Genomic DNA, 20,493 nt, shown 5'->3' with positions numbered 1-20,493 from the left:
TGAGGCCTGAATGCACCCTCAGAAGCTGGTGCCTGCTCAGCGGCTCCAGACCCATCCGAAGGAGATACATCCGTGGGTCCAATACTTTGAGTATCACATGGCATGCCGGACTCCACATGGGTCTCGGTAGGGGCATCAGGGGCTGCGAAAGTGCCTCACTGAGTACCGGCGAACCAGCGACTGGCTTAGGTGAAGCTTCGTCGGTTTTGGACCTCGAATGTCTGTCTCTGTCCTTTTCTTTGCGTTTTGTATGTACTCCGGTAGTCGGATTACTATCCGACGACATTTCTGGGTAGTTAAATCTGTTTCCAAAATACTTTGAGGTAAAAATATACCGACACTTAATAGTGCATTGGTTAAATCTAGCACAAAACCGACAGCCAGGCAACATTGTGATCAGGGCCTAGGCAAGGAATACAGTACAACTGGAAATCCTTATGAGGTATTTGCTTTCCACAAGTAATACAATTATTAACTTTTTCTGACATCGGTATGGAGCAAGAAAAAAGTTTCCCCAACGGGGTACTTAGTTTAGTGAAGACTTTGGTTCTGAAACTCAAACTCTAATATTTCAGGAGTCAGCCGACCGGCACTTGTGAAATGCTTCTGCTTCGGGCACCATTCGGCAAGAAAGACTAAAGAAAATGGCGTTGGCTGCTTGTTTTATACCCCTGACGACCTGACGTCATGGAAGAGGAGACAGCAACATTCAGGCCGACTGAGGGCAACCTACCAGCAGATTACCCAAATGTAATGACCGCAACAGTGAAACACGAAGAACATCAGGTGCATGCAAACATTTGCATGCAAGTGTTCTACTCTTAGTTCTTCGTTGACTTAGGTCCTGCTGTTTTAATATAGCTTCTTGAACACTAGTAAAATATGTTAGTCAAAGTTTCTCTAGTCAAAAATGGACAGAAACAAATCTGCTGCTGAAACTCTTCTGAATGATAAGAGAGAGGTCCTAGGTTGAATATTTATTGGAGATGTACCATGTCCCTCAATAAAAACACAATCACCTTATAATGTCTTACGGGATATCAAGACAGGTAATGAGATGAAGGTGTCACTAAGGTATATACTTACTTTACAAGAAGGACTTCAATACTCAAAAAAAATACTTTTGTCATTATCTATGGTCGACACTGGAGCATCAGTACTTCCTCAGAAACAAAATATCTCACTGGCAGCATCATTTTATGATTTTTCTCTTGGTGGTTTCAACTTTCTTTTTCTGTAGTTTCTATAACTCTGCATTAAAAAGTTTCAACTGCCTGCCAGAATCAAAATTTCTAACATATTTGATGACTTGATTACAGGGCTATCAATGATGGTAATAATTAGTGTGAGCCACTACACAGCCAAAAATACTCTAAATACTAGTGAGGAATGTTAAGCAATTGAAGCAGTGAGAAGATTTAAGAAAATGCTTAATAATGCTGGCCTTAGGGGTCTGCTTTGACCACCTTCTAATGTTTGAAGGAATGCAGGAAAAAGACCAAAACCTACAAAAGGAACATGAAACTGCTGTCTGAAAATCTGAGAGAGAACAAATCAAGTGAGTGGGATAAAACCATAATGTTACGATTTACTGTCAGAATAATACAATCCAAAATAAATGTACAGCACTCAAAAATGGAGTGAAAAGCTTTACTGTATACCTGCATGACAGGACCAAAAAACACAGCAAAGTGGTTTCACCAAAACAATGTAGCTTGTTTTTTTTTATTTTGTTGTGAATCATACCACTGTTATAGGCACTGAACGCCATGGCTATATGGTCTTGTGGTGTTCCTCACTGTTAGAAATAACCTTCCCGAATAGTATATCTGATTCACCTAATACTGTAAGCAGAGAAAGTTATCTTACTTTAACAGTGGTCAAAACCTGGAATGCATTACCAACTGATATAACTAATGGAAATCATTTTAAAGTCATGCAAAGAATGGTACTCAGATGGAAACCAGCAATTAGGATTTTGAGTTTCTTGTTCTCTGCTCAACTCTTTGTGAAGATGTCTTGGCAAAACATTATCTGCTACACACTACTGAGACTGCTGTGGAGAGGTAAACACCAAACTAAAATCAAATTCAGCAGGCCAACATTACAAATAAGGGTGCCATTCCACCTCATATAATAAGCTTCAGAATTAAAACTCAGTATGTTTGCATAAGGAAACTAAAGCATTATAACTGCTGTAACACAATGCTCTATGACCATCAGAAAATTAAGGAAATGCAATTTATATTGCCAGGATTTGTTAAAGGTAGAATGATCCACTACAACACACATAAATTAGAGAGATAACTTGATGCAGTACAATTTGCTGTTTATAGAATGACCTTCCTTACAGTCAAACCTCTAGGAGCCTGAAGCCACCCTTTTGGCACAGATGGTGAAGCCCTGACTGTAAACCAGATGACCTAGGATTGATTAGTGATCTAGGCACTGCAGGAGCCAAGTCAAAGAGAAAGGGAGGCAGCAGCCAACAATGGTTCAGCCATCTTGGAAGAAGGAAGTCAACAAGGTCTACTGCCTTCCTGACACACTAGATGTCTGAGTCATTGCAACCAGCACTATGGGCCATGACACCGACATGCCTAACAAGTAGCATAAGCTCTAGTCAGGTCTGAGCACATGTGAAAGTGTGTATTGTTTTATTTCTCACATAGCAAGTGCTCTCATTAGCTGTTTCAAGGTGTTACCCAGAAAAAAAAAAAAAAAAAAAAAATCCCTATACGGACTGCGCGACAACCTTCCTTCAACAGCTCTTCCTTACCATTAGAGAACAAGGAGGAATTAAGGGGCAAAGGCTCTTGCCTTCTGGATGTGCGCAGTGAGGGCGCAAATGGGTACGGAAGAGAAAAGGGACAGACAGTTGGGAGTCATAACATCCAGGAACTGAGTTGAGATTCTATCTGTACTGCACCTAGGCTTTTTTATCCGAAAGAGGACAGCAACACAAAATGTTATCATTCTATTCACTGATAATCATTTAAATAAGTGAGGCACTTCAGATCGAAACACTATAGTCCGAGGTAAACAAAATGTCACAGAAAGAAAACTAAAAGACTAGACAGCTACTTATATGTGCAATAAGAGACCATATTCTGAGTATGCAAATTTACTATAAGATGTACTTGATTGTAATAATCATCTTAACACCGAAGAACATAAAGGTAACAAGACTAATATAGGGTGTACGATCCCATTGACACAGAAGGCCCAGAATAGGTGGGGAATTCAAGCATAATGAATGAGCTATTTACACTCTGCTGCCCTTTAAAGTTCCACTTACCTCATCATCACTGCTGAATAATGTCGCGATTTTAGGTTTACTTGGTTGTGGAGCTGATTTCAGAGGTTCTTGTTGTTTCTTTACTGAAGATGCTGTTTGTATCTTTACAGGTGCAGAAACAAAGAGGTTATCCTGCAAAAAAGGCAGTCTTTATTATGGTATGCACAAAATGCTTACATCTGATTAGAAAACTGAAATGATGGAGCTGAATGAAATACCAATGAATATAATTTATTTTCGAGTATATTTTACTGCTGTTGGTAGAACATGCATCTGCACTACACACATTTTAAATACATGAATTAAAATCTCTGAGGAAAAATGGAATGGTATGCAAGAGGTGAAGTACCATTTCATGTATCAAGTGGTTAAAACTAACCAAGTAATCCTTGACAGATTAACTTATACACCCGCTGATAACATGATCCATATACTGCACTTCTGTGGAACATACTGCATAGTACCTTCGCAGATGTTGTATATGGGGTTGGCAGCTGTTCTGATTTGAATGGGACTCTCACAGTTTCATATGCTGCAACCTGCTATCTATGATAACTCTGAATGGGAAAGGAAATGTTCCAGTTTGCTGAACTGCTAATGGTGTTGTAGCAGTGGAAGTGTGGCTGTGTCAAGGCAGCTGAATGCCCTGAATTGCAGTAGCTTTTCAAATTCCATTGAACTTGCAGTTGAAGCCAGCTATTGGTCTGCTACATGTTTTCTCTTAGCTGCAGTCTTGAAATACTCAGCCCAAACTAGCTGTAACCTTAATGGGGGTGACAGCTACTTGAGTCAAGAAAGAAAAGTACAGTATAAGCCATCACTAAAGTTTGCTTTGTATTTAGATGGTTGGCTTTGTTAATGTTATATTTTGAAGTTCTTGTTCTTCAAGAAAAAAAGGGGGTATTTCATGACTGAGAGAGTGGAGGAGGACCAGAAAACTTTAGGGGCTTCATTGGCTGGGCTAGAGAGACCAAGAGAGAGCAAGCTGCAAAGGTACCATCTTAACAACACTGCTGTGCTGACCTGAATAACCTGTTCTGCTGTGGCACTGTAAATGAGTTGAGTTTTAAATTATGGTGAAGGTAAGAAAACTCGGCTGATTTACTACTAATTAGATTTAGCTGGGGTTGGTAATTATTATATGCTTTTTTTTTTATCTTAAACTTTAAACTGAGGGGTTGTCCAAATACGGGCATCTGAAAAGGTGGAAACCCTAACCATATAGTACCTGCTTATCACTGAAAATTGTTGAAATAATTTTATTTCACTTTTCCGTCTATTTAATGTCACTGGTCTTCTGTGTATTACTATATGCATGCCTTTCTGAATCGTATCTAGTTATCTCCAAGCTGATACTGAAATCAGTCAGCTAAAATCAGTACTCCTTCCTGGTTAACAAATTCAAATATTTAAATAAATCTCGACCTATACATAAGTAGTATATTTTAAACCTCAGGTAATTTCCGCATTACGTTTAAATAAGAATGTAACATTTTAACTCAGGAAAGAATTCACTACTAAGAGAAAAACAGCAGCTCAGGATCAGTGCACACAGGACCTAATCAAAAACACCCTGAGAGGGGCTTCCAGTATGGCCAAGCAATGGTCAACATTTTGATTAGAATTCTCCTGGTGTGAAAACAGAAACCGTGAAAAAGAACAGTAACAGCTACCAATTTAGGTAAAATTCAATTATTGGCTAATAACTGCACTACATGGATGCCAGAAAAGAAGAAACTGGGACAAAGTAAAGGAATCAACAAGAAGAATAAAGGAAAAACTCTGGCTAGAAAGAAGCTCATTGCTGTTCAGCATAAAGCAGTCAATGTTTCAGCTTTAATACAGATGTCTTCCAATAATTTGGAGTAAAAGAATTCAAATGGACTCCAAAGGAATACATAAAGTCAAACAAAAAGGCTGGAAACAAACAGAATAAATGTTAACTAATTATTCAGAAGAACTGATAAAAGTGCAAAAATCGGAGGTTGAAATGAAGAAAAGGCTGGTTGAGCATAACGGTTTGGAAAAAGAGAAGTTTAAAAAATAGAGTTAGAATACAAAGCACATGGAGAAATTCTTAAATTTTGTGTTGCATCAGAGAAACTGGAAAGAACTGGAAAGAACACACAATTTTACTGAAGTACTACAAATAGATAGCTGGGTTGGTGAACCACAGCAGGATTTGTTAATTATGCATGCGCCACATCTGACCATGAGAAATTAATCATGCCCTATAACAGTAAAGTTGCAATCATACCAGCAGAAAGAGAGAACATTGCTCCTGACAAAACTGTGACAGAAGGAAAGAGTATTACAAATTGGAGACAGCAGTATGTTTATGGAAAATGATTATTCATTGTACACCAGAGCAGAAGCAAGTTTAGTCCAGCAATCAAGGAATGTCAAGAGGCACATGTGAGAATTAAGTTCCTGTAACCACCTATCTCCAGAATGTTCTTCCTGGAGGAGGAAATATTTTATGATGCAGAACAGGCTAAGAAGGAAATAAAAATGTTTATACAATAAAGAAGAGTGATTTAGCAAGCATACGGGAATTCTGCTGCCCATTCTTCTCACAATAAAAAAGTCCATACAGAGATGGTGTCAGTTAAATCTTTTCCTTTGTTTCAGAGGAAAATGTTTGAGAGACAGGCGCTGACAACAATCAGGAGTACCATGGACTTGAACTAGACACTGGAACTGGGAGGTGGAGACAATCAGGAAGAAGTAACACTGTGAAATTGGTGAATAAATGGAAGACTATAAATTATTACACTCGACAAAAGAAAAAAGCATGTGAAATGTGGCTTTGTAGTAAGTGACTGAGAAAATCTGGAATTTTGTTTTCTGTGTTAAACTGGTGTGTAAACTCTAAAGCATATACCCCACTTTACATCATTAATATTTAGAACACTAAAGTGAATGGAAAAATAAAAAAAAAAGTTTTGTTCTTATTATATTTGTATAAAAATTAATTTTGCAAATTGAATGCTATAGTGTAAAGCAGGTTTTGTATAGTATGCAGGCGGAAGAATTTTAAATGCGAGGTGAGGGGAGTCTTACCACTCATGGATGCATATATTAAAGACTAAAGCAAGAAGTAGCTTTCCAAAACAGCCGTGCACTGATCAACAGCATTACTTCAGCTCCGTCAGTGTAAAAAAAGAAACTGATAGATAAGGGACAGTAAGTCTGCTGGCTGGCTAAGTACATTGCCTGGATGCCAGCAAAGAAGAAACTTAAGAGAGCCTTTAAGAAAATAAACTAGAAAACGTGAAGAGAAAACACTGACTAGAATGAATCCTGCAGCTGTTCAGCAAAATACAGTCCAAGCTCTAACTTTGGTACAAGAGATGGCTTCTAGTAACTTAGAGGAAAAATAAACCAAATGTGCTCAGAGCCAATTAAAATAAATGAAACCTTGAAAGAGTAGATCAACTCAAATAACAAAAGTCTGTAACATGGAAGAACCTATTCAGATGAACTGATCAAATAGAGGCTGAAATGAAGAAAAGACTGGCTGAGTATGAATGAGACTGCGCAAGAAGAGCTATTTCATAAACTGAAACAGTTAGAGAACAGCGCCCACAGAGAAAATCTGAGATTTTCTGCTTTATCAGCGAAAGTGGAAGGAACAGACTGTATTAATTTTACGAAAACACAAATAAGTATCTGGACTGGTAATCCACAGCAGGATTTGTTAATTATAAGGGCAAACTGTGTGTGCATGTTCCAAACCTGGACATGAGAAAGCAGCCAAGACCTATATTTGTAAAGATGCAATCATACCAGCAGAAACAGTTGATCCTGAGAACACTGAGGCAGAAGGACAAAATACTAAAAATTGGAGGCAACAGAGTGACTGTGGAAAAAAGTTATGTACTCACCATAATGTTCCATCTGTGTTGTCAGTCTTCATTCATTCTTGGCAGTTGGGAATCAGTTCTGATCCTCTGAACCGGTTCGGCCATTACACAGCTTGCACTGCCCAAAAACTCTTGGGCCAAGTCTCTACCCACAATGCCCCTGTGTAAGTTATCTCAGATCAAGTTTACAAATAACAACAAGATGAAGTGTGTGTGCATGTGTATATATATATATATATATATATATATATATATATATATATATATATATATACACACACACACACACACACACATATATATATATATATATATATATATATATATATACATACATACAATAAATAAAAGGAAGCCATGTCTAAGGTAAATACCTTAATGCCAGCCCAGGGCAAGGGTACAAACTTTCAGGAAATCTCGAAGGATGAGGAAAGGAGGGTGGGATGTCAAGAATGAACAAAGATCAACAACACAGGTGGAATGTTATGGTGAGTACATAACTACTTTATTTGATGTTGTCAATCTTAGTTTATTCCTGACAGATGGGACAGAATCCCCGGCTACCTATACCCTGGGTGGCCTTATGGAAGGATATTCCTGAGAAAGTACAGTTGTGTACACTTACCATAAATGTAGATGTTCAAGTGTATTCACTGTTGCAGTCATCACATTTGGGTTATCTGCTTGCAGGTAGCCCTCAGCCAGCCTGAATACCAGAGGATTTCTGCGTCGGATGCTGTGCTTCTACCATGACGTCAGGTCGTCAGGGGTATAAAACATACAGCTGACGCCATTACATTAGTTTTTCTTGCCCCAGATGCCAGGTGCCCCCTCAATAGGAAGCAATTACATGGTATGGAACAACCCCAGCAAAAATCAAATATACATGACATAATATATGCCAAATAAGGAGGAAAGGTAAAAGTCATGAGAAGTCAGGGGGCTGGAGGGAGGGTAACCAGGACTGCAACAGTAAATATACTCGAACATCTACATTTATGGTAAGTGTACACAACTGTACTATGTTCTTCGTGTTTCACTGTTGCAGTCATCACATTTGGGTTGATTCCCAAAGTTAAGGAAGGGTGGAGGTAGTTAAAGAGAATTAGGGCTAGCAATAAGGCCCTGTAAAACTGCTGTGGCAAATCCATCTCTGGATTTAGAAAAGATAGGCAGGTGGTAATGCTTGGTGAAAGTATGTACAGAGCTCCAGGTTGCAGCTTCCAGGATGTCCCTGGTAGGGACGCCTCTGAGAAATGCAGTAGAGGTAGATGCAGCCCTGGTGGAATGTTTTCTTATCCCCTGTGGGGTAGGTTTTCCATGGTGTCTGTAGCAGAAATGGATGCAATGTGCTATCCATTTGGAAATGGTTTGCTTTAAAATGGCCTTCCCCTCTGCCACTGCAGCAAAGCTAACTAGCAGCTGGTCAGATTTTCTGAGAGGCTTAGTCCTCTCCAAACAGAATCTAAGCTGTCTGTGTACATCCAGTGAATGCAGTATCCTTTCCCCATTACTCTGAGGATTAGGGAAAAAGGTAGGTAAACGAATGGACTGGTTTAGAGACACACTAGACACCACCTTGGGCATAAAGGATGGATTAGTCCTGAGGGAAACCCTGTCTCATGGAAGATAATGAAGGGTTCCACTGCCATGAGGGCCCTGCAGTTCAGACACTCTTCTTGTTGAAGTGATGGATAGAAGTAAAGCTGTTTTCCAAGAAAGGAATTTCAACTCTGCTGTAGCAGCTGGTTCAAAGGGGGGGGGGGGAGTTTTTCCAATACAAAGTTAAGGTCCCAGGCTGGAGAGGGAGACCTCCTGGGGGGGGGGTGTCTTAAATTTTTGGCCCCTCTAAGGAAATGTTTTAGTAGGGGATGACAGAAGAGGGGTGGCTCAGTATTATAATGTGCTGATATGGCAGATGCATGAATCTTAATTTAAAAGAAAGAAAGGCCCTTGTGGAGCATTTCTGTTAAATAATCTAGAATATGATGTAAGCTGGGCACCGTTGTGCCCATCCCCCTGAGCCTGGTTACAGGAACAGTATCTTTTCCACCTTTCTGAATAGGATTTTCAAGTACCAGGCCTCCTTGCCTCAAGAATGACATCCAGCACCTGCTTACTGAGGGTTGCTGGAAGTGAGCTCAGGGAATTAGCCAGGCTGCAAGGTTCAAGGTTTGAAGCTGAGGGTGCAGAATCAGGCCCACCTGCTGGGACAGCAGAGAAGGTGTCTGAGACAGGTGCCAAGGTTGTAGCACTGTCAGACTGCGCAAAAGGGAGTACCAGTGCTGGCATGGCCGGTCTGGTACAATCAGTATTGTCCTTGGCCTGTCCTGTTTGATCTTTAGCAGAACCTTCAAGAGGAGAGGCAGAGGGGGAAAGGCATAAACTGAGAGGCTTTCCCAGGTAAAGGACATGGCATCCACTTTCCAAGCTTGACTGTGGGGAGTTCTGGTGCAGAATTGGTTCAATTGGTAGTTCTGAGGCGAGGCAAACAGGTCTACCTCTGGTGTCCTCCATTTGTTCCTCAACAGCTTGAATATTTTGGGTTCCAGTTTCCATTCGTATGGGTCCATGAGATTTCTGCTTAAGTCGTCTGCCAGTGAATTTAGTTTGCCTGTCAGGAATTGAGCCTGTAGGTTCACTTGGCAGTTCCAGGCTGTGTTCCACAGAGCCATGGCTAGTCTGCAGAGTGGGTATGAATGGGTTCACCCCTGCTTGTTTATGTACCACAACTGTGGTTTTGTCTGTCTTTACCAATAGTTGTCCTGGAAGAATAAGGTCTTTGAAGGCTGTCAGAGCATTCTGTACAGCTAACATTTCTTTTTGAGTGATATGCAGGTGCATCTGTTTTGGGTCCCATTTGCCCTGAATGCACTGCCCTGCCATGTGAGCCCCCCATGCATAGTCTGATGCATCGGTTGTTAGGGTTTGGGCGGCAAGGGGTAGAGTGAAAGGGAGTCCCTTGTTGTGGTAGCAGGCCTCTGCCCACCAAAGGAACTCTGCCCTTAGACAAGGAATGATAGGAATCATTGTTTCCAGGTCCTGAGAATGCGGACACCATAGACTTTTTAGATACCATTGAAGTTTCCTCATATGCAGTCTTGCAATATGGAATTAACAGAATGCAAGAGGCCATGAACCTCAGGGCTTGTAGGATTTTCCTTGCAGATAACTGGGTTTTTGTGGTCCAGTAGTCTGAAGTAGGTTGTAAAATGAACTTGTTTCTCTGGAGTGAGGAGTGCCATCTGGGAAGTTGTGTTCAAGCTTGCTCCCAGGAATACAATCTGTTGGCAGGGTAATAGGTGTGATTTCTTCTCGCTGATGGTGTACCCAGTGAAGTTAGAAGTGTCTTTACAAATGCCAGGTGCTGTAATAGCAAGTCCTGACTCTCTGCCGGAATCAGGCAATCGTCCAAGTATGGGTAAATCTGAATATTTCTCGGCCTGCAAAATGCAATAACTGGAGCTAGGCACTTTATGAATACCCTGGGCGCAGTAGATAAGCCAAAGGGAAGTGCAGTGAACTGGTAGTACATGGAGCCTGCCCTGAAGCATAGGTATTTTCTGCAGGATTCCCTTATTGGGATGTGCAGGCAAGCTTCTTTTAAGTTTAGAGTTGCCAGCCAGGCATCACTGACTGGCATAGGAAGAAGCTGTTGAAGAGTTAGCATTTTGAATTTTGGAACCACCAGAAAAGTGATGAGAATAGAAAGGTCCAGGATAAGACGCCAGGAGTTTTCTTTTCTGGGAACCAGGAACAGTCATGAATAAAAACCTTGTCCCCTTTGTTCTGCTGGGACAGGTTGAATAGCCCTGACACTGAGGAGAAATAGCACTTGTTTTTGGGCCTCCGCCCACTGATTTGGGGGGAGGTCTGGCCATCCACTTGGGGTTGGAAGTGAGTGGAAGTGGAATTTGTATCCTAGGGAAACTACGTTTAAAACCCATTTGTTTTGGGTTATGAGTTCCCAGTTTTTTGCATGCAGGGCGAGCTTTCCTCCTAAGGGAGCAAGTAATCGAGCAAGGCTTGGTAGAGTTAAGGATAAGTCATTGTGCCATTTTTCCATAGGGGCTGGCTTACTACTCCCTGCTTTGGAAGAGGGGGGGTCCCCACTGCTTAGATATGTGCACAGCCTGAGACTGAAGTCTTGGTGGTCTGCTGCTTCTGGGTTTGGACTGAGAAGGCCAGAAAGGGACTGGAAAGGACCAGTTCTTTGAAGGCCAATGTCTACTCAATTTAGGTGGCTGTACTTGTAAGAAATCTTTAACATTCTGCATAGATTTTACTTTTTCCTCCATCCTTTTGAGGACTTCTTCTGCTTGGTTGCCAAAAAGGCGCTCTTGGTGTAAGGGTGCATCCAATAATTTAGCTTTAACATGATCTGGCAAGTTTTGTTCCTTAAGCCAAGCATCCCTTCTAAATACAGACCCAGTGACAGCAGCCCTGCAACATACTTCTAAAGCATCAAAACCACATTGCAAAGTATGTTTACCTACTTGGTCAGCAGAATGCATTAACTCTTGTAAATCTTTGTGTTCAGCACAGTCAGGAATCAACATAATTTTCTGTTTAATTAATCCCATATTGTGCTGCTGATACTTTAACATATGAAACTGGCAATTTTAACATATGAAACTGGCAATTTAAAGCCCTAAAGGCCAAAGTAGCAGAAGTATATACGTTCTTAACCAATCTGTCTAAAGCTCTAGAATTCCTATCAGAAGGGGTAGGATTTTTGGCAGTAGTAGCCTTAATGCCTTTTGGTTCTTGGAAAATGGTCTCTGGATCCGTAGTAGGATTCTTGAAAAGGAATTTGTGAGAGTCAGATACTCTAAGTACCTATTAGGTTTCCTGGGAGCTGGAGGCAAAGTGTCTGGGGTAAGGCTGGATTCCAAGAAATAATCATCTACAATCTTCAGAACAGGAGGAACAGCTAGAGGCATGTGTTGAGGCAGGTTTAAAAATTTCCCAAGTCTCTTTTTTGGACTGAGAATAGTCCTGGCTTTCCCAGCGGAAATGCTCCCTAAGGGTATGTAAAGTTTCACCAAAAGAAAACTCTTCTGGAGGGGAAGCAGAGGGAATGGAATCCTCTGCATCAGAATCCTCATAAGTAGATAAGGGTAAATCCTGGTAGTCAGAAGGAACAGAGATATCAGATTCCTGATCAGAAGAATCAGAAAAAAAATCAGTTCTAGGTCTCTTAGAGGGGAAGACTGGCTTCCCCTAATTAAGGTAATAAGGTCTTCAGCAATATTAATCATTTGTTTTTGAGGCATATGGACCTGAGAATGCGTTTTGGTTGTCTATTTTCTAGGCGTAGTGTGAGCTTTAGGCCTGAGGAATTTGGTATTCATAGCTTGAAACGAAGTTGTCGGTTTAATATGAAAATCAGTAGGCCTGAATACACCCTGAGTAGCCAGTACCTGCAGAGCGGCTCTAGACCCATCCAAGGTAGAGACATCTGCAGGTTCCATAGTCAAAGAAGCATCTTGTGGCATACCGGACTCTGAATGGGTCTCAGTAGAGGCCTGCGAATCTGTAGTAGCGGGTATCAGGGGCTGCAAAATCACCTCTCTGAGTACCGGCGGATGTCGGCAGTTTTGGACCTATGCAGTCTGTCTCCGTCTTTATCCTTACATTTTTTTTGGAAGATCGGCAGTCGGATGGCTTAACAAAGCCATTTCGAAGCATGGAGATCGAGAACAAAGTATTTAGCTACAAAAATAGCCCAACGACGAAAAGTTCAGGCGTTGAACAAGGCACAAACTGGCAGGGAGGGACGTCGTGGTCTGGGCCTAAACAGGTGACGCAGTAAGAATGAAAATTTTTATGAGGTATTTGCTTTCCACAGGCAAGACAATTGTTAATTTGTTCTGACATCAGTTAGAGCAAGTAAAAAGGATCCCCAACAGGGTACTTATCTTTTTGAAGACTTCAGGTCTGAAACTCGAAAATTTAAATTTCAGGTGTCGGCCGACTGGCATTTGCGAACAGCTTCTGCTTTGGGCACTGCACAGCAAGAAAGACTGATGTAATGGTGTCGGCTGCATGTTTTATACCCCTGACAACCTGACATCATGGAAGAAGCGACAGCATCTGACGCAGAAATCCAAAGACTCTGGCATTCAGGCCGGCTGAGGGCTACCTGTAGGCAGATAACCCAAAATGTGATGACTGCAACACTGAAACACGAAGAACATCCATAGAAGCAAATAATGCTCTTCCCCTGGAGACCATATCCAATTTGTAATGAGTGATAAAGGTATGAGGCATTGCCCAACTTGCAGCCGCACATTTTCATCCAGAGAGGCACTGGAATGAAAAACAGCTGAAATGGCAATGGATCTGGTTGAGTGAGCCCTTACAGGTGCAGGTATTTTACGATTGTTCTGTTCATAAATAAAGGTAACGCAGTCTCTCAGCCATTTTGATAGGGTCACCTTAGAAACAGGTTTACCTATCCTTAGTCCTGAAAAGGAGACAAACAGTTGGTCTGAAGTTCTACAAACCTTAGTCCTGTCAAGATAAAATCTCAGCTGTCTATGGATGTCTAACATATGTAGACAGTGTTAGCCTATGTTTGAAAAATTTGGAAAGAAAGTGGTAAATGAATGGAGTGACTGATGTTCGACTCAGACACCACCTTAGGAAGGAATGAAGGGTTAGTCCTCAAGGACACACTGTCTTTATGGAACATTATGTGTGGCAGTTTCGCACAAAGTGCCTGTATTTCTGAAACCCTTCTGGCAGAAGTAATGGCCACTAAAAAGTGAGTTTTCCAGTAAAGAAATTTGAGATGACAAGTAGCAGCTGGCTCAAAGGGAGGTAACACTAAATATTGTAAAATTAGTGTCAGATCCCATGGGGGTTAATGGATCCCTCAATGGAGGTTTGATACGTAGGATTCCCTTAAGAAACAGTTTGCATAAGCAATAGGAAATTAGGGATTGGTCATCGCAACCACTGTGAAAATTAGAGATGTCTGCTAAGGCAACTCTGACAGTTGACGCAGCCATTCCCTGATTGAAGAGGTTCACCAGAAAATCTAAAAAAATTTTTTAACAAGGGCTAAGAACGGATCCCAATTATTCTTAGAAGCCCTAAGAGAAAATCTTTTCTATTTACTGGAAAAGAATTTCATGGTAAATGGTCTATGAGAAGCCAGAAGAATCTTTCGGACAGGGTTTGTGATAATAGATTGCCTGGCGACTAATGTAATTGGAGGAACCAAGCAGTGAGCTTGAGGGAGTGAGGGTCCAGGTGTGACAGCCCTTGGGGTTGTGACAAAAGATCTGGCACTGGGTCCAGAATCCAAGTCAGGCCATAGGAAGGGAAACCAAAGTTGCCTGGGCCAAAATGGGGCAATAAGGATTACTCTGGATCGCACCCTCTGGGCTTTCTTCAGAAAAAAGAGGAATGAGGGGAATGGGGGGAAATGCATAAAGGAGACCTGGGGGCCATTCTAGGAGGAAAGTGTCTCTTGGTGACTTTCCCTGTGGCAGGAGTAGGGCAAAGTATGTGCTCCACTTGTTGTTTACTGGGGAGGCAAACTGGTCGCAGCAGCAAGGCTCGTCCCATTGGCAAAATATTTGTGTTGCCACTTTGGGATTTAGGGACCACTTGTGCAGTAGTAGCATGTATCTGCTCAACTTATCCGCTATCACGCTGGAAGTTCCCAGAAAGTGGTTGGAAGACATCACCCATTGCTATACTCAGAGCTTCCTGGCAGAGGGGGTAGGACTTGGTTCCCCCTTGTTTGTTGATGTACCAGACTACTGACATGTTGTCTGAATGGATTGCAACCATTCCCGGAGGAAGAGCATTCTGAAAGGCTTGCAACGCTAGGAGGGCTGCTCTCATCTCCACGACACTGATGTGCAAGTAGGCCTCTTGAGGAGACCCAAGTGCCTTGGACTGTCTTTTCCAGATAATCCCCCCACCACCACCACCCCCATCTGGTAAGGTGGCTGTGGTCACTATGGCCTTGGGTTGAGGGGGGGAACAAAAGGTCGTCCCACAAGGATCTCTTCTGACTCCATCCACCAAGGCGGATCTTTCTTGCAAGTTTCTATCAAAATCAGATGACTTAATGGGTGAGTAAAGATGGACCACTGCGAGGTTAGAAGCCACTGAATTCTCACGTGAGACCATTCCATGGGAACTAAGGTGATAGCTGCTGCCATGGAACCCAGGGTTTGAAGAACTAGAAGAGCAAGCACTTTTCATTTTGGTAAAATGGATTGGACTTGGCATTATCTTGTAGTGTGCGAAGGGGTAGAGAGGCTATGCAGGAGACTGTACTAGGTCATGCTCCGATGTACTCCAAGTCTTGAGTGGGGGACAGCTGAGACTTTTTGTAATTCACTGTGATGAATAGGGTCTTGAAGAGATGTATGACAAACTCTAACTTTTGGATCAGTAGATGCCTGGTTAGGGTGGTAAGGAGCCAGTTGTATAGATAGAAAACATTTGGAACACGTGTAATCTTACATGGGTAGTGATGGCCGCCATACATTTGGTGAACACCCTGGGGGCTGTGGTAAGACCAAATGGCAGAGCTCTGAACTGGTAATGACTGGCTCCCAGCCGAAAGCAGAGAAGCCTTCTTACGTGTTTGTCTATTTATGCGATAAAATGCATCTTGAAGGTCTACAGAGCACATCCAATGGTCTTTCTCTAGAAAGGTAAGAATAGACTGAATTGTGATCATCCTGAATTTTGTCTGCTGGACAAACTTGCCTTTCAGAATGCTCTTCCTCCGGGTATTTAACTCCAGTCCCCCATTTTTTTTGGCACTAAAAAGAAACCAGAGTAAAACCCAGATCCTAATTGGTCTGGTGAGACTTCTTGGATAACTTTTCTGCAGCTGCCTTTGTTACTTCTTTGGCAGCTTGATCCCTCTGAAGGTGTGGAACATGGGGGATTTTTCTTCAAGAACATGGATTATATTGAAGGAGATACTGTAGCCTCTGGCAATGATTTTCTGAACCCAAGAATTGGATGTTATTAGTCGCCAGGCTGACAGGTGCAGAGGAATTCTTCCCCAAATTGCTTCCAGAGCTAAGCAATCAGGCCTCCTTTCAGGAGCGCTGGTAGGGCTGCCCAGAGAAGGAATCCCTGGACCTCTGTTTTCGCAGCCCACCTCTGCCTTAGAGTCAGTGTCTGCCATCTGAGCTCCCCCCTCTGCTGCAAGGGGAACCAGTGTCACGTGCGTCATGGAAAGATCCCTGGGACTTCTTGAACTACATTTTTGCAGTCCTCTGATTCCTGGAGAAGGATCTTTGAGGGGTGGAAAAATGAATGTCCATGGTAGACAGGGTCTTACCATCCTTTTAACACCTGGCTAGTGTGTCCTTTAATTTAGGGCTGAACAGTGAAGATCCATCAAATGGAGCGCTGACGAAGGAAGACTTGAAGGGCTCCACTCACACAAGCACTTCCAGGCATGTCGCCTAATGGCAATGCTGGAACCCACTGCTTTGGTCATCCCTTTGACTGCATGGATGATGAGTCACACGGATAACTGATACAGACTCAAGGGTGGCTAGTTGTGAGGTGACCTTATCTTGTACCTCGCTGGACACAGTCCCAGCTAGAGTTTCTGATAATTCCTTAATCAGGTCTCTCTGAAGTCTAGTAAAATGAGCCATAAAGTTCAAGAACCTAAGTACGAAGGTCGATGAAGCACAGACCTGTTTTCCAAAGCTGTCCGTCATCCTAGACTCCCTGTTAACAGGACGACTCTCATCAGCTAGTTCCTTTTTGGTGGCAGCTGCCACCACCATGGCATCTACTGGCAAACCGCCCAAAGCTGGCGGTCTTCTGGTGGAAATAATATCTGTCAGGTGTTCAGGGAATGGGCTCTATGGCATCAGGAGCCTCCTGCGTGATTAGCTCAACAAAGTCATCAGTGGGTGGGGACACTCAGGATGGGTCTTGGGAATTCCAGTCACCCCTCTGTTTCAGAATTTCTAGGAAGTCTCTGAAGGAAACATCCTCAGAGATGAGTGTGGGGAACCATCCCCTTCATTGAAATCTGTGTCCTCCATGATAGATTCTTCAGGGAAATCCAGATGCTTCCTCTTGCATATCCTCTTTCGGAGTAGCTCCTCAGTGGGAATCTCTGCAGAGGACTAAGAAGAGGAGGGGCCCTGTAACCGGGCAACATGAAGCTTCGGGTGCTCACTGTCCTGTCGCAGAGATTGGTGTCAACTCTGACCCAGATGAAATGGAAAAATGGTTCTCCAATGTGGGTGGGGCCAGCTGGGAGCCCGTGGAGGTTAAGTTCCACTCCATAACCCAGAAAGGTGGTAGCCCCTGAAGAGGAATGGGAGCCCGGAACTGAGAAGGACCACCTTGGAACCAAGGTCACACTCCGCACCGAAGAACCGCCCTATAAAGTTGGAGCCAGGGAAGGACCCGAAACCATCAAAGTTTCTGGAACCGTGATAGGCACCATACCCAAACTAGGTACCAACCCAACAACCACAAGACCGATGGAAGGGTCTTGAACCCCAAGACTCAGTTGGTTCCATGGCAGGAACCGACAGTGTCAGAGCAAACTCCGGTGCTAAGGTGGACATACCTAATGGCACCAAAGCAGCTTGCAATGAGGGCATTGAAACTCTGGGTTCTAAAATTGCAGTCGACGTAGGAGGAGGATAAATAAAAGTCCCAGGAGATAAGGTTCCCAATTCAGATGGGAGAGGGACCTGAGAAGGGGATGGAATAACTCTGGCCACCAACAGTTGATCCACCAACCTTATGACATCCACCTCTGAAAAACTCCTGGAGGACTGTACTGAAAGGGCTGAAGGAGACTCTGGTCTTTCAATGAATGGACTAGGTAGCTGACCCACATAGGGGTCTACAGTTGGGGAATATCTCATCAGGGCATTTCCAATATAGGCTTTGGCACCAAGAGGGTGCCGATGTAAATGTCTGTTGAGAGGTAGGAGAAATTGAAGTTGATGGTGCCGAGGAGGCACTAGGTAGAAGTTTCAGAACCTTAGCTGTTGGTTCCAAAGGGTGCGGAAATGAGGATTTACATTTAGGAGCCTCTGGAACCGAGGGTGAAGTCAGTACCGGATGGCTTTTATTTTTTGGTTGGTTTTGTTTTGTGTCCACCTTGGACAAGGCTTCGCTAAAAGGGGATTTAAGTAAACCTTTAAGTAAGAGCTTATTCCTGCTCTCTGCTAAGATTTTCTGACTGGACCCCTTACATAAATCGCAATCCAAATTCAGATGAGGTGCACCTAAGCAGCTGACACACAAAAGATGCCCATCAGAACTGGGTATGTTTCTATCACAGTCTTGGCAACGTTTAAATCCTGACATGCCTTTAGACAGTTTATCAGTCATGGCCTGTTTGTCAGACATGTCAAAGCTAGTCAAGGGCGAAAACAAAATTACACACCCAATAATACAGTTGCACACACATGCACACAAAGGAGCAAAAGGGAAAGTAAAGACGAAGACAAGATCTACTAACAATGGTAGATAATATTACCTGAGGTAATGGGGCAAGTACCAAATATGGTACTAAAGGGAAACCCAAAAGCGGTTCGATGAGCGGTTGATGTATACAACTATACAGATAGTGAGAGAAAAGGAAGAGTTAGGGATAATACATTTTTGAAGCCATCTAAATAAGAATAGATATTAGAAAACACTTAGCTGAGAGAAGGCTGACGTGTCTTGCTGACAGAGTGGTAAAGTGGCTTGAGAGTTTTTGGCTCGTGCAAGCTGTATAACAGCTAAGCCGGTTCTGAGACTGACAAAGTACAGTTGTGTACCTACCATAAATGTAGATGTTCGAGTGGATTCACTGTTGCAGTCATTACTCTTGGGTTATCCTGCTGGTAGGCTACCCTCAGTCAGCCAGAATTCGAAAGTCTAGGACCGGCGTCAGTTGCTGTCGCCTCTTCCTTGATGTCAGTGCACCAGGGGTATAAAAGATGCAGCCGACGCCATTTTCTTCAGTTTTTCTTGCCCCAGATGTCAGGTGCCCCAAATTGGTAGGTTGAAAAAATATGCCAATAAAAATGCATGCACAAAAATAACATTTCCTTCATCTACAAGCAAATACAACACATAGGTTGTATAGGATAGAGAAGTGCAGATAAGTCCCAGCAAAGAAAAGGGGGATGGTGGGTGGGTAACCAGGACTGCAACAGTGAATACACTCAAACATCTACATTTATGGTAGGTACACAACTGTACTATGTTCATCGTGTTTCACTGTTGCAGTCATTACTCTTGGGCTGAAGCCCAAAGCTGAGGATGGGTGGCTGGGCTAAATAGGATTAGGAGAGGCTATGAGGCCCTGCAGAACTGCAGTGGCAAAGCCTGCTCTGGACTTAAAGTAAAGAGGTAAGTGGTAGTGCTTTGTGAAAGTGTGCACTGAACTCCAAGTTGCAGCCTCTAAGATATCTTTGGTTGGTACTCCTCTGAAGAAGGCTGCTGAAGTGGCTGCTGCTCTGGTGGAATGAGGCTTAATGCCCTTAGGCACTGATTTGCCATGCTGAAAATGGCAGAAACGGATGCAATGGCCTATCCATTTAGAAATAGTCTGTTTTGAGGCAGCCTTTCTTTGTAATCCTGCAGCATATGACACTAAAAGTTGCTCAGTCATTCTGAAAGCTTTAGTTCTGTCCAAGTAGAAGCGTAACTGCCTGTGTATGTCCAAAGAATACAGAATTTTCTCACCCTTGTTCTGTGGATTTGGATAAAAGGTAGGCAAGTGAATGGTTTGGTTGACGGCCACACTGGACACCACCTTAGGCATAAATGTTGGGTTTGTCCTCAGAGAAACCCTGTCTGGATAAAAAATGATAAAAAGTTCCACAGCCATGAGTGCTTGTAACTCAGAGACTCGTCTTGCAGAGGTTATTGCTAGGAGCAGAGCTGTTTTCCAGGATAAGAATTTTATATCCGCTGTTGAAACTGGCTTGAAAGGAGGCAGTGTGAGTTTTTCCAAAACATAATTGAGGTCCCAAGCCGGAATTGGTTCTCTCCTTGGAGGCCTAATGTTCTTGGCCCCTCTGAGGTACTGCCTTATTAAAGGATGAGAAAAGATAGGTGGTTCCGTATTGTAATGGGCTGAAATGGCAGAGGCATAAATCTTAATTGATGAGAAAGAAAGGCCTTTGTTCAGCATCTCAGTTAGGTATTGTAAAATCTGAGGGATATTTGGTACACACATGTCAATGCCTTGTTCCTGGTTCCAAGCACAGAATCTCTTCCATTTTTCTGCATAAAATGTTCTGGTACTGGGCCTCCTGGCCTCCAAGATAACATCCATAACAGCTTTTGAAAGAAGAGTGTTCT

At 42.8% G+C, this 20,493-nt stretch overlaps 1 protein-coding gene across 3 annotated transcripts in view; it reads right to left on the bottom strand.

The window, feature by feature from the left end:
• Window positions 1-20,493, bottom strand: part of LOC122789133 (WASH complex subunit 2A-like) — a 2,558,205-nt gene that overhangs the window by 1,001,051 nt on the left and 1,536,661 nt on the right. For all 3 annotated transcript variants that reach the window (XM_044056354.1, XM_044056357.1, XM_044056356.1), the window contains exon 19: window positions 3,299-3,430. In XM_044056354.1, coding sequence (XP_043912289.1) covers window positions 3,299-3,430 — 132 coding nt within the window. The remainder of the gene's footprint in view (window positions 1-3,298; window positions 3,431-20,493) is intronic.

Source organism: Protopterus annectens, chromosome 14.part0 (genome assembly GCF_019279795.1).
Source record: "Protopterus annectens isolate FY-2018-M chromosome 14.part0, PAN1.0, whole genome shotgun sequence".
NCBI classification, from domain to species: Eukaryota; Metazoa; Chordata; order Ceratodontiformes; family Protopteridae; genus Protopterus; species Protopterus annectens.
This window is presented reverse-complemented; position numbering and strand designations above follow the sequence as displayed.